Source organism: Perna viridis, chromosome 13 (assembly GCF_037379345.1).
Source record: "Perna viridis isolate PV_CMFRI_1.1 ecotype Kerala chromosome 13, ASM3737934v1, whole genome shotgun sequence".
Classification (NCBI taxonomy): domain Eukaryota; kingdom Metazoa; phylum Mollusca; class Bivalvia; order Mytilida; family Mytilidae; genus Perna; species Perna viridis.
In genome coordinates, this window is record NC_142457.1 from 10386126 (window position 1) to 10405212 (window position 19087).

General features: G+C 31.5%; 1 protein-coding gene and 1 long non-coding RNA gene across 27 annotated transcripts in view; one reads left to right on the forward strand and one right to left on the reverse strand.

Moving 5' to 3' along the window:
- Window positions 1-19087, reverse strand: part of LOC148599527 (uncharacterized) — a 55733-nt gene that overhangs the window by 23428 nt on the left and 13218 nt on the right. For 12 of the 26 annotated variants that reach the window (XM_088559632.1, XM_088559620.1, XM_088559633.1 and 9 more), the window contains exons 6-25: window positions 18624-18650; window positions 18061-18084; window positions 17476-17502; window positions 16913-16936; window positions 16329-16355; window positions 15766-15789; window positions 15182-15208; window positions 14616-14639; window positions 13474-13497; window positions 12952-12978; window positions 12389-12415; window positions 11987-12010; window positions 11631-11657; window positions 11262-11288; window positions 10685-10711; window positions 10120-10146; window positions 2618-2644; window positions 2236-2262; window positions 1062-1088; window positions 678-704 (exon numbers count right to left, since the gene is read on the reverse strand). In XM_088559632.1, the coding sequence (XP_088415758.1) occupies window positions 678-704; window positions 1062-1088; window positions 2236-2262; window positions 2618-2644; window positions 10120-10146; window positions 10685-10711; window positions 11262-11288; window positions 11631-11657; window positions 11987-12010; window positions 12389-12415; window positions 12952-12978; window positions 13474-13497; window positions 14616-14639; window positions 15182-15208; window positions 15766-15789; window positions 16329-16355; window positions 16913-16936; window positions 17476-17502; window positions 18061-18084; window positions 18624-18650 (522 nt within the window). Of the gene's footprint in view, window positions 1-677; window positions 705-1061; window positions 1089-2235; window positions 2263-2617; window positions 2645-10119; window positions 10147-10684; window positions 10712-11261; window positions 11289-11630; window positions 11658-11986; window positions 12011-12388; window positions 12416-12951; window positions 12979-13473; window positions 13498-14008; window positions 14061-14615; window positions 14640-15181; window positions 15209-15765; window positions 15790-16328; window positions 16356-16912; window positions 16937-17475; window positions 17503-18060; window positions 18085-18623; window positions 18651-19087 lie in introns of those variants that run through there. The other 14 variants (XM_088559626.1, XM_088559627.1, XM_088559618.1 and 11 more) reach the window with 13 other exon arrangements.
- Window positions 9261-11036, forward strand: LOC148599528 (uncharacterized). The gene is made up of 3 exons (XR_015918237.1): window positions 9261-9696; window positions 10007-10178; window positions 10476-11036. It is a non-coding gene; the product is annotated as an uncharacterized LOC148599528 (long non-coding RNA).

Sequence of the window (19087 nt, forward strand, 5' to 3'; positions counted from 1 at the left end):
TAAATTCAATTGAAAAATGCATGAGCATTTGATAACAACTTTTGAAATTATGTAGATACCTCCGATAAATTGATAATTACGAATACAAAATGTACATTTAATTGAAAATCAATGAGGTTACTGTTATGTATTTCGCTGTAATAGATCGCTATTTTTTTTAAAGAGTAATCAAAGGAACCAAGGTTGTAGCAGTAATCAAAAGAATGTAATCCAGGGACAAAGACCAGACATGGACAACAGACATACACAACAAAGAACATAAAGTAACTAAAATCATACATACAAAGTAACAAAAGTAAATGAGCAACTCGGACTCCACTAAAAACGGAGCATGGACCAGGTGCACCGGTAGGGTAAGCGTCCTCTGCTATTCTAGAAACACCCGCTGAGTTGCTCATAAAAAGTCAAGTCCGGGTTAGACAAACGAGGAAAGGAAAGCTATGACCCGTTGAATAAATCAGGTTTCATGGTGCTGATGGATACACCATAACGATCCACGAGTTCATGATGACGACCATAAAACTTCTGTAGTGATGAATTCAATCTTGTAGCAACATAACCCTGCTCCAGCAGCCTATTTGTTATAGTTCTAGCGCGATACAAAACGTCTGCGTAGTTTCGGCAAGCTCTGGCATAACGTATGAGTTGTAATATGATATGGTTTAAACATTATTTACCTTCTAAACTCAAGCACGATGCTACACCTGAAAAGAAAATAGAATATTTTAGTGACAAGGTATATCTAAAAAATTAAAGCTGGAAATCGTTGTTTGATAAACAATTGCAGTTACACATTCTCCTTTCTTCTATTTGAAATGTATGTCAAAGTAGATCAGTTTCAAAACTAGCTTTACACATATTATTTCAAAAGTATTTCCAATCCCATAAGACGAGAAAAAAGATAACCAAGACGTAATTGAACAAAAGTACCTGTATTATGGAATAAAAGATAATTCCTTCGATGATGAAGAAAAATAGAAAAATGTAAAAGGTGTAGAATACAGACGAAATGCATTTGAAATCAGTTTGTATTGACCTTATATGCTTTAAACATTATTTACCTTCTAAAAGGCTGAGCAATTCTACAACTGAAAACGAAATAGAATATTGTAGTCACAAGGTAAGTCTTAAGATATTAATATAAAAATCGTATTCTGATGAACAATTGCAGATACACATTCTCCTTTCTTCTGGTTGAAATGTATGTCAGAATGGATCATTTTCAAATAAAACTTCACACATATAAATTTCAAAACTATTTCAAGGTGACAATCTAAATTCAATTGAAAAATGCATGAACATTTGATAACCTCTTTTGAAATTATATACATACCTCAAGTAAATATTATAATTACGAATACGAAATCTACATTCAATTGAAAATCAACGAGGTTACTGTTATATATTTGGCTGTAATAGATTGCTATTTATTTTAAGAGTAATCAAAGGAACCAAGGTTATAGCGGTAATCAAAAGAATGTAATCCAGGGACAAAGACCAGACATGGAATACAGACATACACAACAAAGAACATAAAGTAACTAAAATCATACATACAAAGTAACAAAAGTAAATGAGCAACTCGGACTCCACTAAAAACTGGGAGCATGGACCAGGTGTACCGGTAGGGTAAGCGTCCTCTGCTTTTCTAGAAACACCCGCCAAGTTGCTCATAAAAAGTCAAGTCCGGGGTAGACAAACGAGGAAAGGAAAGCTATGACCCGTTGAATAAATCAGGTTTCATGGTGCTGATGGATACACAATAACAATCCACGAGTTGATGACGACCATAAAACTTCTGTAGTGATGAATTCAATCTTGTAGCAACATAACCCTGTTCCAGCAGCCTATTTGTTAGAGTTCTAGCGCGATACAAAAAGTCTGCGTAGTTTCGGCAAGCTCTGGCATAACGTATGAGTTGTGATATGTACACTCCATACGCAGGAGTCGAAGGGATGTTGCCACAGATGAAAGGAAAGTTAACAATTCTGAATGAAAAGTCATCACGTTTGTCGTAAAGTTTGGTCAATAGTTTTAAAAGTTCTCTTAGTTTCAATCAAATGAGACGAGAACAAAGATAACCATCACGTAATTGAAAAAAGTACATACATCATGATGTAAAAGACAATATTTCCGATGATTAAGAAAAATATAAACATGTAAAAGGTGTAGAATAAAGATAAAATGTTTTGAAATCAGTTTGTATTGACCTCATATGACTAAACTATTAATTACCCTCTGAGGACCAGGACATTAATGTAACTGAAAAGAAAATATAATATTTCAGCCACAGCGTATGTCTTAAAGGATTAGTATGAACAACGTATTTTGATAGACAATTGCAATTACACATTCTCCTTTCTTCTAGTTGAAATTTATGTCAAAATAGATCATTTTCAAAACAAGCATTCCACATATTATTTCAAATCATTTCCAATCCCATAAGACGAGAAAAAACGATAACCACAACGTAATTGAAAAAAAGTACCTATATTATGGAAAAAAAGATAATATCTTCGATGATTAAGAAAATATCAAAATGTAAAAGATGTAGAATAAAGACGAAATGCATTTGAAATCAATTTGAATGACCTTATTTGCTTTAAATATTATTTACCTCCTAAAATCCAGAACAAAGCTACAGCTGAAAACAAAATAGAATATTTTAGTCATAAGGTAAATCTTAGAAATTGAAGCTGAAAATCGTATTTTGATAAACAATTGCAGTTACACATTCTCCTTTCTTCTAGTTGAATGGATGTCAAAATGGATCATTTTCAAAACAAGCTTTACACATATTGTTTCAAAACTATTTCAGCCAAAGAATCCAAATTGAATTGAAAAATGCATGAATATTTGATAACATCTTTGGAAATTATATACACACCTCTGATAAATGTTATAATTACGAATACAAAATCTACATTTAGTTAGAAATCACCGAGGTTACTGTTATGTATTTCGCTGTCTGAGATTGTTCTTTTTAAAGAAAGGTATTTTTAGTTTCAATTCCATAAGACGAGAAAAAAGATAACCACAACGTAATTGAAAAAAGTACTTATATTATGGGATAAAAGATAATATCTTCGATAATTAAGAAAAATATCAAAATGTAAAAGATGTAGAATAAAGACGAAATGCATTTGAAATCAATTTGTAATGACCTTATATGCTTTAAACATTTGTAATGCCAGTTTTGATAAACATTGCGTAGGTAGTTATTTCTGAATTATCTCCGATTTATCTATGTTTACATTTACAAGAAACTGAAAGTAGAAAAAAACTAACATTGGATTCCTTTGATACGGCATAGTATAAGTCTTATAAACATTTTAAACAGCCATTAGACACTACAAACATTTGTTCTATATTGTCATTCATCCTGCAATCATCATATATAGAGAAAATAACACATTTGAACCGAAACCACGTGGTCTACAGTGTAGCGCCTTAAAAACGGAAAATAAATAGAATTTTTCTTTGAGACTTCATACTAGTGAATAATATTAATGGCCGAATAGCTCAAACTAAAATATAATGTTAATTTACGGAAAAAACTGGATTTGTGACATTTCATGTAAGCTTCTATATTTAGAGAAAAATCTACGGAACGCCAGTTTACCATAAACTGATTGAAATTTTCGATATTTTGTGTAACTTTTCTTTAATTATTTACATAATAGTTATGGCTGTACCTTTTATGTTTCCAGCTTTTTACCGTATTAAAGTTCGATGACTGATTCAGTGTAGAACTTTGGTTTACCTGGCTGTTAACATAATTTGCCAAATGTTTGGTTGTATGAGACAGCACAGTAAAAAGACTCCAATTATCTGGAGGACCAATACTGGTAGAAAACTACATAGGAGGACATTTGTCAATACCTATACACTATGTCAAATGAACAATAATTGAACAATTTGTTAAACACAAAATTACGACAACGGGAGATACAAGCGATTCCCATGACAATAGGGAAAGAATATTTACTGAGAATGGAAAAGAGTTAAACCAATCTTTTAAGACAAGGCACTTGAAAACTCTAATAAGATTGTGGCAAAATATTGACAATACAATATCAAATATCGACAACAGACTACAATTGGAGATTTTAAAGTGATAAATGGCACTCTCAATTCAGAATATATGAAATATACAAGTGCTTCTAAGGATTAAGTTCAATTTTTGAAATGGACAAACACTGAAGAGACCAAAAACGAGGCAGATACTCATTTGGAGACAATGAAGTCTCACAATATTGTGATTGATAGTGCAATGAAACAAATATCCATAAAAACTAATTCATCAACACTTGAAACAAAATCACTTTCTTCACGTAAGAGTAGTTCTAATGGTTCCAAACATAGCTCAGTGATTACTAGGAAAAGAGCAGAACTTGAATCTTCGAAAACGAAATTAAAATTTGTGAAAGAAGAAGCTTAAATCATTAAACAAGCTATGCTAGAGGAACAACAAGAACTGGGAAACTCAAGGGTATCGAGACAAAAAGGAGATTTGAAAGCCGAATTAGAGATGCTTGCTCAAAAGAAAGAAATTGAGGCTGCAAGGGCTGAAATAGAAGCAGATGAGCAAGATCAGGAAAAAGTAGATATAAGAGATTTTGACATTGATCAAGAAGTCAAAGCAGCAGAACAAACTGCTAAATATGTCTAACGAGTGATAGAAATGAAACCAACAAAAAGAGAAGAAGTACCAGTTCCTTATTTGGACCCTTATCTTACGAGTTATGAACACTCTTGGAGAAATTCCATAGAGACAATAGCAGTAACAACAAATGTGACAAAGGTTCCGGACAACAATCAAAACGATCAGATGCTAAATGCTCATACACCTGCCTTTATTCCAAGACAAAACGAAGTTTTGAACTCGAATACTAGTACAACAACAAATATAAATCAGACAATTACATCAGAACTCAGTCGATTCTTACTGAAGAAGGATTTATTGTTCACAAATTCAGTGACAAACTGAGTTCTATGCAATGTGGAAAGTAAGTTTCCAGAGCATTATGCACAAACTAAGTGTATCTGTAAATGAAGAATTTGATCTGCTCATCAAATGGTTAGGGTCTGAATCTACCAGGCATGCTATGAGTATCCGTGCATCATGTTTCAATGATCCAGTAAGAGGACTATTTAGGATTTGGGAACGTTTGGACGACCGATATGGTTCCCCCGAGCTTGTTGAAACAACTCTTAAAAATAAATTCATGAACTTCCCAAAATTGTCAAATGAAGATCGCAAGAACTTTATGAGCTCGCAGATATACTGTCAGAAATTGAATCAGCCAAGCAGGACGAGAAATATAAGACTCTTTTAGCTTATTTTGACTCTTCACTAGGAATTCTGCCTGTATTGAACAAACTTCCTTATGGCATACAGGAACTATTGACTACACATGCAGTAAAATTCAAAAAAGAACATTGTGTTGTATTTCAACCATTTAGTGTATTCGTTGAATTCATACGAGATGTCAGCAAAATTCAGAATGACCTGTCATTTTTGTATGATGGTAGTTATCAGGACAAAACAACAGCCTCCGAAGGCAAGTGTGACCAACAGAACTGTTATCTCAACAGTCAAGGCTGATATTTCTCCTGACACAAATAAGAACTTTGATAAAATGTGTCTATTACACAACTCATCTAGTCACACTTTTAACAAGTGTAAAGCATTAAATTGAAGCCGATAAGCGACAAAAGAAAATTCTTGAAAGAACATGGTATATGTTTTAGATGTTGTGAAAGCAGCTCACACTTGAAAAAAGATTGTGGAGGTACTGTTAAATGTTCAGAATGTGTTTCAGAGCGTCATGCAAGTGCTATGCACATTGTGAACTATTCTGCTAGTGCTCCTGGGTCTGTTCATTGCGAGGAGACAGAAGCGAAAAAAGATATCACTTCAAAGTGTACTCAAATATGCGAATGAAAATCATTCACTGGCAAATTATGTGCCAAATATGTTCTTGTGAATGTTCACATGAAGGACAATCCACAAAGATCAGTGAAAGCTTATGCTATTTTAGATGATCAAAGTAATAAGCCATTGGCAAAATCAGAATTCTTCAATATACTTAATGTTCGAGCGGAGAGTAGAGAGTACACACTGTCTTCATGTGCTGGTACAATGATGACATCTGGGAGAAGATTAAATGCTTGTGTTGTCCAGTCATTTGATGGACAGACCTCTCTATAGTGCGCCGATACTTCTATTGATAGGAAGAGACTTGATATCTGCTCATCATGTACGTACTTGAACAGAGAATCGGCTCCTTGAAATCACCATTCGCCCAGAAATTAAGTCTTGGGTAGGTCATCATTGGTGAGACATGTCTTGGGAAGATAAACCCATAGCGGAACGTGTCAATGTAAACAAAACGTACATTTTGCAAAATAAAGGGCCTTCAGTATTCACGCCTTGCTCTAGCAAAATCAAAGTAAAAGATAATTTATCACAAGAAGACACTGTAAAGAACATTTTGGTGAAGCCTCCCTAATAATAGAGAGCAGGTAGCTAAGAGAGCCAAATTGTTGCATTTGAGTTTGCGCATGGACAAGGTGAAACTGAACATTTCGTGGATTTTATGGGAAACTTATTGAAAAATGGACACGCGGAAGTTGCTCCGTCCCTTAATGAGACGGATGAATGTTGGTATCTCCCAATATTCGGGGTTTACCACCCAAGGAAACCGGATGAAATTAGAGTGGTTCTAGACTCCTCAGCCAAGCACGCAGGAATATGTTTGAATGATGTGTTGCTTTCTGGGCCAGATCTTACAAATAGCCTTCTAGGAATTCTTCTACATTTTCGTCAAGAGCCTATTGCGATCACAGCTGATATAGAACAGATGTTTTATTGCTTTAAGGTTCGTGAGGATCACAGAAATTTTCTACTCTTCCTATGGTATAGAAATAACGATCCAAAATAGGATATTACATACAGAATGTGCGTGCATGTTTTCGGGAACAAGCCATCTCCGGCAGTGGCAACATATGGCTTAATTAAGACAACATTTGCAAGCTCAAACAAGATCGGAACAGATGTATCAGACTTTGTAGAAAATAGTTTTTATGTGGATGATGGCTTAATTTCACTCCCTTCAGATGCCCAAGCTATAGATCGTCTGCAAAGAACACAGAAGGCTCTTCAAGATGGTGGCAATTTAAGACTACATAAGATAACCTCCAACAGTTTGAATGTCATGAAGGCCTTTCCATCTGAAGTCTTGGCCAATGATTTCAAGTATTTGAGTCCAGAGGCTGAATTGCCTTTTCAGCAAACTTTAGGCATTAGTTGGGACATTCAGTCTGACGCATTTACATACCAACTGTCGACTGGTGATAACACGTAGAGATTTTCTTTTCACCATTAACAGTCTATATGACCAAATAGGATTTGCGGCACCGCTGGTGTTACAAGGGAAGCTATTCTTTAAAAAAGGGACTTTTCAGTGGGAGGATTCATTGCCTGTCGAAAGTCAGAAGGACTGGAAGGAATCTCTACGACTGCTTACGGAAGTTCGCATTCCAAGACCTTATACATCGTCTTCACTAAAATCGTCTGTGTCAAGAGAACTGCACATATTCTCGGATGCCTCGGAGCGGCAATCGCTGGTGTAGTCTATATGAAGACAATATATGATAATAGATCCTCAGAACTTAGTTTCGTTTTGGGAGAGGCGAAGGTTGCACCGTTGAGTGGTCATACGATACCACGGCTAGAACTTCGTGCTGCAGTGCTAGCGACGGAACTATATCAGACCATATGCAAGCAAATCAACATCAAGTTAGACATGGTGTGGTGAGGTTCTACACAGACAGTAAAATTGTACTAGGGTACATTTACAATGAGACACGAAGATTTTATACATATGTCAGTAACAGTGTACAGCGAATACGAAGAGTCTCAAACCCTGAACAATGGACATATATATCAACCGAGTTAATACCAGCTGATTATGCGCGTAGCACCAGTGTCTCAGTTGCAAGACAGTCCGTGGATCAAAGGACCCTTATACATTCTAGAAGGGAATAAAAAGTGTGAAAAGGAACATTTCCCTTTAGAAAATGAGAACTTAGAAAAAGAACTTAGACCGAGTGTAATATCTCTGAGAGGAACACTTGTAAACAAAGCTTTCTTAGAATCTAAGCGATTTGAGAATGTCTCATTATGGAAATCAACCGTTGATGCAATTAGTCACTTGAATCACATTGCTAACTCATTTCGTCCAAATTAGGACAGCAAGTTTTGCCATGGTGGCACAAATGTTCAAATTTTAAAACTGTTGAAAGCTTTCGACAATTTGAGAAATTTGTAATAGCAAATGTTCAAAGGGAAGTTTACTGCAAAGAAATGGAATGCATTGAACATGGAACACCGATCCCCAAAGCACAGACAGTGCCATCAGATCTTTGAATCCGTATATGATGACGTAGGCTTGTTACGAGTAGGCGGTCGTCTGAACAGAGCGAACGTCACCTCAAGCGAGAGGAATCCAGTCTGAATTCTTGGACGAAATCACATTGCCACACTATTAGTACGGCATTATCATCAGTTAGTAGCTCATCAAGGACGACACATAACAGAAGGTGCTGTCAGGAAAGCTGGTTTTTGGGTAACAGGCGGCAAGCAATTGATTTGCAAATTCATCTATGAATGTACCAAGTGTCGAAAACTATGAGGTCGCCTTCAGAGTCAACAGGTTGCTGATTTGCCACTAATTCGCCTGACTCCAGTGCCACCCTTCACATATGTGGGCATTGATACGTTTGGCCAATGGCCCGTAGCAGCGAGAAGGACCAGAGGTAGCTTAGCCCACGGAAAACGCTGGGCAATATTGTTTACATGTTTTACTATCAGGGCGATCTATATCGAAGTAGTGGAGGATATGAGTTCGTCAGCATTAATTTATGCTTTGAGAATGTTCATTACCATCCGCGGTAGCGTTAAGAAAATACATTTGGACAAAGGAACAAACTTCGTCGGTGCGACGGACCATCTTGGTATGGACACAATAAATGTGGAGGATAAATCAGTCGGATTTTCCAGAAATTTTGAGCCCCTCAACCCTTCTCAACAGGAAAATTGATCATTCAGTAGATGCATTCACACATCTTGACATTAAGGATATGTACAAAGCGCAATGGAATCTAGCTCAAGGATTAGCTTAGACATTTCGGAGTCGTGGGAGAACTGAATACCTCCAAACTCTGCAGCAACGACGGAAATGGGAAAACGAACGACCAGATTTGTCAGTAGGTGACGTAGTACTGTTTAGGGACAAAACCGTTTCTAGAAATGAATGGCCGATAGGAATCATTGAAAACACCTTCCCAAGTCAAGACGAAAAAGTCAGGAAGCTTGAAGTACGAATATCTAAGGATGGAGAACTGTGTATCTTCGTGAGACCTATTTCAGAAGTAGTTTTGTTACATACTAAGAACAATACAACATAAAACAAATGTTGATGAACAATGGGAAATTTCAGTTCTTTATTTTTAACGTCTGATTATCAAGTGATATCAGGTAGATATCAAGCGAGGAGTGTAACGCCAGTTTTGTCAAACATTGCGTACTGTAGTTATTTTTGAGTTATCTCCCATTTATCTATGTTTACATTTAGACGAAACTGAAAGTAGAAAAAAAACTAACATTGGATTCCTTTGATACGACACATTGTAAGCATTTCAAACAGCCAATAGACACTACAAACATTTGTTCTATATTGTCATGCATCCTTCAATCATCATATATAGAGAAAATAACACATTTGAACCAATAATATTAATGGCCGAATAGCTCAAACTAAAATATACTGTTAATTTACGGAAAAAACTGGATTTGTGACATTTCATGTAAGCTTCTATATTTAGAGAAAAATCTACGGAACGCCAGTTTACCATAAACTGATTGAAACTTTTGATATTTTGTGTAACTTTGCTTTAATTATTTGCATAATAGTTATGGCTGTATCTTTTATGTTTTCAGCTTTTTACCGTATTAAAGTTTGAAGACTGATTCAGTCTTGAACTTTGGTTTACCTGGCTGTTAACATGATTTGCCAAATGTTGGGTTGTGTGAGACAGCACAACATTATTTACCTCTTAAAATCCAGAACAAAGCTACAGCTGAAAACAAAATAGAATATTTTAGTCATAAGGTAAATCTTAAAACTTGAAGCTGAAAATCGTATTTTGATAAACAAATGCAGTTACACATTCTCCTTTCTTCTAGTTGAAATGTATGTCAAAATGAATCATTTTCAAAACAAGCTTTACACATACTGTTTCAAAACTATTTCAGCCAAAGAAACCAAATTGAATTGAAAAATGCATGAACATTTGATAACATCTTTTGAAATTATATACATACTTCTGATAAATTCATAATTACGAATACAAAACCTACATTCAATTGGAAATAAACGAGGTTACTGTTATGTATTTCGCTGTTACAGATTTTTTTTGAAAGTATCTTTAGTGTCAATTCCAGAAGACGAGAAAAAAGATAATCACCACGTAACTGAAAAAAGTACCTACATCATGGAGTAAAAGACAATATCCTCGATGATTAAGAAAAATTTAAAAGTGTAAAAGATGTAGAATAAAGACGAAATGCATTTGAAATCAAATTGTATTGACCTTATATGCTTTAGATATTATTTACCTCCTAAAATCCAGAACAATGCTACAGCTGGAAAAAAATAGAAAATTTTAGTCACATGGTAAATCCTAAAAATTGAAGCTGAAAATCGTATGTTGATAAACAATTGCAGTTACACATTCTCCTTTCTTCTAGTTGAAATGTATGTCAAAATGGATCATTTTCATAACAACTTTCCACATACTGTTTCAAAACTATTTCAGCCAAAGAATCCAAATTGAATTGAAAAATGCATGAACATTTGATAACGTCATTTGAAATTATGTACATACCTCTGATAAATTTAAAATTACGAATACAAAACCTACATTCAATTGAAAATCAACGAGGTTACTGTTATGTATTTCGCTGTTATAGATTGCTATCTTTTTTTAAAAGTTCTTTTAGTTTCAATCGAATAAGACGAGAAGAAAGATTACCACCACGTAAATGAAAAAGGAGTACCTATATTATGGAGTAAAAGACAATATAATATCTTCGATGATTAAGAAAAATATAAAAATGTAAAAGATGTAGAATAAAGACGAAATGCATTTCAAATCAATTTGTATTGACCTCATATGCTTTAATCATTACTTACCTTCTGAAGACCAGGACATTAATGTAACTGAAAAGAAAATAGAATATTTTAGTCACAAGGTAAGTCTTAAAAAATTAATATGAAAATCGTATTTAGATAAAAAAAAAATGCAGTTACACCTTCTCCTTTCTTCTAGGTGAAATGTACGTAAAAATAGATCATTTTCGAAACAAACTTTACACGTATTATTTCAAATCATTTGCAATCCAATAAGATGAGAAAACAGATAACCATACCGTAATTGAAAAAAAGATTACCAATATCCAATGATTAAGAATAAAAACATTAAAATGTAAAAAATGGAGAATAAAGACGAAATGTATTTGAAATTACTTTGTAATGACGTTATATGCTTTAAACATTATATACCTCCTAAAATCCAGAACAATGCTACAGCTGAAAACAAAATAGAATATATTAGTCACAAGGTAAATCTTAAAAATGGAAGCTGAAAATCGTATTTTGTTAAACAATTGCAGTTACACATTCTCCTTTCTTCTAGTTGAAATGTATATTCCAATGGATCAATTTCAAACGAGCTTTACACAAATTAATTTAAAACAATTTCAACCAAAACATAATGGAGAAAAAGTTCCTATATTTTTGGGTAACAGACAATATCTTCGATCATTAAGAAAAATATAAGGACGTACAAGATGTAGAACAAAGATGAAATGCATTTAACTCAATTTGTATTAACCTTTTATGCTTTAAACATTATTTACCTCCCATATTTAACCTTCCCGCAGCTAAAAACAAAATAAAATATTTTAGTCACAAGGTACATCTGAAAAATTGAAGCTGAAGATCGTATTTTGATAAACAATTGCAATTTATAATTACAAATAAAAAATCTACATTCAATTGAAAATTAACGAGGTTACTGTTATGCATTTTGCTGTTAAAGATTGCTATTTTTTTCAAAGTTTTTTTTTAGTTTCTATCCGATAAGACAAGAAAAATGAAAACCACCACGTTATTGAAAAAAAACAGTACTTACATCATAGAGTAAAACACAATATCTTCGATGACTAAAACAAATATAAAAATGTAAAAGATGTAGAATAAAGACGAAATGCATTTGAAATCAGTTTGTATTGACCTTATATCCTTTAACCATTAATTACCTCCTGAAGACCTGAACAATACCATAACTGAAAACAAAATAGAGTATTTTAGTCGCCAGGTAAGTCTTAAAACTTAATATGAAAATCGTATTTTGATAAACAATTGCAGTTATACATTCTCCTTTCTTCTGGTTGAAATGTATATCAAAATGGTTCATTTTCAAAACAAACTTGACACATATAAATTTCAAAACTATTTTACCCAAACACTCTAAATTGAATTGAATGCATGAACATTTGATAACATCTTTTGAAATTATATACATACCTCTGATAAAGTCATAATTACCACAAGAAAATCTACATTTAATTGGACATCAACGAGGTTACTTTTATGTATTTAGCTGTTATAGATTGCTATTTTTTTTTAAAATTGTTTTAGTTTCAATCCCATCAGACGAAAAAACGATAACCACAATGAATTGAAAAAGTACCTATATTATGGAATAAAAGACACATCTTCGATGATTAAGAAAATATAAAAATGTAAAAGATGTAGAATAAAGACGGAATGCATTTGAAATCAATTGGTAATGACCTTATATGCTTTAAACATTATTTACCTCCTAAAATCCAGAACAATGCTACAGCTGAAAACAAAAAAGAATATTGTAGTCACAAGGTAAATCCTAAAAATTGAAACTGAAAATCGTATTTTGATAAACAATTGCAGTTACACATTTTTCTTTCTTCTAGATGAAATGTATGTCACAATGGATCAGTTTCAAAACAAACTTTACACATATAAATTTCAAAACAATTTCAACCAAACAATCTAAATTGAATTGAAAATGTATAGAAATTGGATACCAATTTTAGAAATTATTTACATAACTCTGATAAATTATGTAATTACGAATACAAAATCTACATTCAATTGAAAATCAACGAGGTTACTGTTATGTAGTTTGCTGTCTCATATTGCCGTTTTTCAAAGTTGCTGTTGAAAAAGTACTAATTTTTTTAGTAAAAGACAAAATCTTCGATGATTAAGAAAAATATAAGAATGCACAAGATGTAGAACAAAGATGAAATGCATTTGACATAAATTTGTATTGACCTTATATGCTTTAAACATTATTTACCTCCCATATTTAATCTTCCTGCAGCTGAAAACGTAATAGAATATTTTAGTCACAAGGTAAATCTTAAAACTTGAAGCTGAAAATCGTATTTGATAAACAATTACACATTCTCCTTTCTTCTAGTTGAAATGGATGTCAAAATGGATCACTTTCAAACAAACTTTACACACATTTATTTCAAAACAATTTCAACCAAACAATCTAAATTGAATTGAAAATGTATAGAAATTGGACACCAATTTTAGAAATTATATACATAACTCTGATAACTTTATAATTACGAATACAAAATCTACATTCAATTGAAAATCAACGGGGTTACTGTTATGTTTTTCGCTGTTATAGATTGCTATTTCTTAAATGTTTTCTTTAATTTCAATCCCATAAGACAAAAAAGAAGATAACCACCACGGAATTGAACAAAAAGTACCTACATCATAGAGTAGAAGACAATATCTTCGATCATTAAGAAAATATAAAAATGTAAAAGATGTAGAATAAAGACGAAATGCATTTGAAATCAATTTGTAATGACCTTATATGCTTTAAACATTATTAACATTCTGGAGACCAGAACATTTTTGCACCTGAAAATAAAATAAAATATTGTAGTCAGAAGGTAAGTCTTAAAAAAATAATATGAAAATTGTATTTTGGTGACAAAAAATTGCAGTTACACATTCTCCTTTCTTCTTGTTGAAAGGTATTTCAAAATGGGTCATTTGTAAAACAAACTTTACACATATAAATTTCAAAACAATGTCAACCTAAAAATCTAAATTAAATTGAAAAATTCATTAATACATTTGATTACATCTTTTGAAATTATATACATACCTCTGATAAATATGTAATTACGATTACAAAATCTACATTTAATTGGAAATCAACGAGATTACTGTTATGTACTTTGCTGTCTCAGATTGCCTTTTTTCAAAGTTGCTTTTAGTTTTCTCGTCTCATGGGAATAAGACAGGAAAAAAGATAACCACAACTTCATTGAAAAAAGTACCAATTTTTTGAGTAAAAGACAATATCTTCGATGATTAAGAAAAATATAAGAATGCATAAGATGTAGAACAAAGATGAAATGCATTTGACATAAATTTGTATTGACCTTTTATGCTTTAAACATTATTTACCTCCAATATTTAATCTTTCTGCAGCTGAAAACGTAATAGAATATTTTAGTCACATGGCAAATCTTAAAACTTGAAGCTGAAAATCGTATTTGATAAACAATTGCAGTTACACATTCTCCTTTCTTCTACTTGAAATGGATGTCAAAATGGCTCATTTTCAAACAAACTTTACACACATTAATTTCAAAACAATTTCAACCAAACAATCTAAATTGAATTGAAAATGTATAGAAAGTGGATACCAATTTTAGAAATTATATACATAACTCTGATAAATTTATAATTACGAATACAAAATCTACATTCAATTGAAAATCAACGAGGTTACTGTTATGTATTTCGCTGTTATAGATTGCTATTTCTTAAATGTTTTCTTTAATTTTAATCATATAAGACGAAAAAGAAGATAACCACCACGGAATTGAAAAAAAAGTACCTACATCATGGAGAAAAAGACAATATCCTCGATCATTAAGAAAATATAAAAATGTAAAAGATGTAGAATAAAGACGAAATGCATTTGAAATCAATTTGTAATGACCTTATATGCTTTAAACATTATTTACCTTCTGGAGACCAGAACATTTTTGCACCTGAAAACAAAATAGAATATTGTAGTCACAAGGTAAGTCTTAAAAAATTAATATGAAAATCGTATTTTGGTGACAAAAAATTGCAGTTACACATTCTCCTTTCTTCTTGTTGAAAGGTATTTCAAAATGGGTCATTTTCAAAACAAACTTTACACATATAAATTTCAAAACAATTTCAACCTAAAAATCTGTATTGAATTGAAAAATTCATTAATACATTTGATTACATCTTTTGAAATTATATACATACCTCTGATAAATTATGTAATTACGATTACAAAATCTACATTTAATTGGAAATCAACGAGATTACTGTTATGTATTTTGCTGTCTCAGATTGCCTTTTTTTTTTAAGTTGCTTTTAGTTTTCTCGTCTCATGGAAATAAGACGGGAAAAAAGATAACCACAACGTCGTTGAAAAATGTACCTATTTTTGAGTAAAAGACAATATCTTCGATGATTAAGAAAAATATAAGAATGCACAAGATGTAGAACAAAGATGAAATGCATTTGACATAAATTTGTATTGACCTTATATGCTTTAAACATTATTTACCTCCAATATTTAATCTTTCTGCAGCTGAAAACGTAATATAATATTTTAGTCACAAGGTAAATCTTAAAACTTGAAGCTGAAAATCGTATTTGATAAACAATTGCAGTTACACATTCTCCTTTCTTCTAGTTGAAATTGATGTGAAAATGGCTCACTTTCAAAAAAACTTTACACACATTAATTTCAAAACAATTTCAACCAAACAATCTTAATTGAATTGAAAATGTATAGAAATTGGATACCAATTTTAGAAATTATTTACATAACTCTGATAAATTTATAATTACGAATACAAAATCTACATTCAATTGAAAATCAACGAGGTTACTGTTATGTTTTCGCTGTTATAGATTGCTATTTCTTAAATGTTTTCTTTAATTTCAATCCTATAAGACGAAAAAGAAGATAACCACCACGAAATTGAATAAAGTACCTACATCATGGAGTAAAAGACAATATCTTCGATCATTACGAAAATATAAAAATGTAAAAGATGGAGAATAAAAAGAAAATGCATTTGAAATCAATTTGTATTAACCTTATATGCTTTACATATTATTTACCTTCTGGAAACCAGAACATTTTTGCACCTGAAAACAAAATAGAATATTGTAGTCAGAAGGTAAGTCTTAAAAAAATTAATATGAAAATCGTATTTTGGTGACAAAAAATTGCAGTTACACATTCTCCTTTCTTCTTGTTGAAAGGTATTTCAAAATGGGTCATTTTCAAAACAAACTTTACACATATAAATTCTAAAACAATTTCAACCTAAAAATCTGTATTGAATTGAAATATTCATTAAAACATTTGATTACATCTTTTGAAATTATATACATACCTCTGATAAATTATGTAATTACGGTTACAAAATCTACATTTAATTGGAAATCAACGAGATTCCTGTTATGTATTTTGCTGTCTCAGATTGCCTTTGTTTTTAAGTTGCTTTTAGTTTTCTTGTCTCATGGGAATAAGACAGGAAAAAAGATAACCACAACGTCATTGAAAAATGTACCTATTTTTGAGTAAAGGACAATATCTTCGATGATTAAGAAAAATATTAGAATGCACAAGATGTAGAACAAAGATGAAATGCATTTGACATAAATTTGTATTGACCTTATATGCTTTAAACATTATTTACCTCCCATCTTTAATCTTTCTGCAGCTGAAAACGTAATAGAATATTTTAGTCACAAGGCAAATCTTAAAACTTGAAGCTGAAAATCGTATTTGATAAACAATTGCAGTTACACATTCTCCTTTCTTCTAGTTGAAATTGATGTGAAAATGGCTCACTTTCAAAAAAACTTTAAACACATTAATTTCAAAACAATTTCAACCAAACAATCTTAATTGAATTGAAAATGTATAGAAATGGGATACCAATTTTAGAAATTATTTACATAACTCTGATAAATTTATAATTACGAATACAAAATCTACATTCAATTGAAAATCAACGAGGTTACTGTTATGTTTTCGCTGTTATAGATTGCTATTTCTTAAATGTTTTCTTTAATTTCAATCCTATAAGACGAAAAAGAAGATAACCACCACGAAATTGAATAAAGTACCTACATCATGGAGTAAAAGACAATATCTTCGATCATTACGAAAATATAAAAATGTAAAAGATGGAGAATAAAAAGAAAATGCATTTGAAATCAATTTGTATTAACCTTATATGCTTTAAATATTATTTACCTTCTGGAAACCAGAACATTTTTGCACCTGAAAACAAAATAGAATATTGTAGTCAGAAGGTAAGTCTTAAAAAAATTAATATGAAAATCGTATTTTGGTGACAAAAAATTGCAGTTACACATTCTCCTTTCTTCTTGTTGAAAGGTATTTCAAAATGGGTCATTTTCAAAACAAACTTTACACATATAAATTCCAAAACAATTTCAACCTAAAAATCTGTATTGAATTGAAAAATTCATTAAAACATTTGATTACATCTTTTGAAATTATATACATACCTCTGATAAATTATGTAATTACGGTTACAAAATCTACATTTAATTGGAAATCAACGAGATTACTGTTATGTATTTTGCTGTCTCAGATTGCCTTTTTTTTTAAGTTGCTTTTAGTTTTCTCGTCTCATGGAAATAAGACAGGAAAAAAGATAACCACAACGTCATTGAAAAAAGTACCAATTTTTTGAGTAAAAGACAATATCTTCGATGATTAAGAAAAATATAAGAATGCACAAGATGTAGAACAAAGATGAAATGCATTTGACATAAATTTGTATTGACCTTATATGCTTTAAACATTATTTACCTCCCATCTTTAATCTTTCTGCAGCTGAAAACGTAATAGAATATTTTAGTCACAAGGCAAATCTTAAAACTTGAAGCTGAAAATCGTATTTGATAAACAATTGCAGTTACACATTCTCCTTCCTTCTACTTGAAATTGATGTCAAAATGGCTCACTTTCAAACAAATTTTACATAAATTAATTTCAAAACAATATCAACCAAACAATCTAAATTGAATTGAAAATGTATAGAAAGTGGATAACAATTTTAGAAATTATTTACATAACTCTGATAAATTTATAATTACGAATACAAAATCTACATTCAATTGAAAATCAACGAGGTTACTGTTATGTTTTCGCTGTTATAGATTGCTATTTCTTAAATGTTTTCTTTAATTTCAATCCTATAAGACGAAAAAGAAGATAACCACCACGAAATTGAATAAAGTACCTACATCATGGAGTAAAAGACAATATCTTCGATCATTACGAAAATATAAAAATGTAAAAGATGGAGAATAAAAAGAAAATGCATTTGAAATCAATTTGTATTAACCTTATATGCTTTAAATATTATTTACCTTCTGGAAACCAGAACATTTCTGCACCTTAAAACAAAATAGAATATTGTAGTCAGAAGGTAAGTCTAAAAAAATTAATATGAAAATCGTATTTTGATGAACAATTGCAGTTACACTCTCCTTTCCTCTAGTTGAAATGTATGTCAAATTGGGTCACTTTCAAAACAAACTTTACACATATAAATTTCAAACAATTTCAACCTAAAAATCAAAATTGAATTGAAAAATTCATTAATACATTTGATAACATCTTTTGAAATTATATACATACCTCTGATAAATACATCATTACGATCAAGAAATCTACATTTAATTGGAAATCAACGAGGTTACTGTTATGAATTTTGCTGCCTCAGATTGCCTTTTTTTTAAGTTGCTTTTAGTTTTCTCGTCTCATGGAAATAAGACGGGAAAAAAGATAACCACAACGTCATTGAAAAAAGTACCTATTTTTGAGTAAAAGA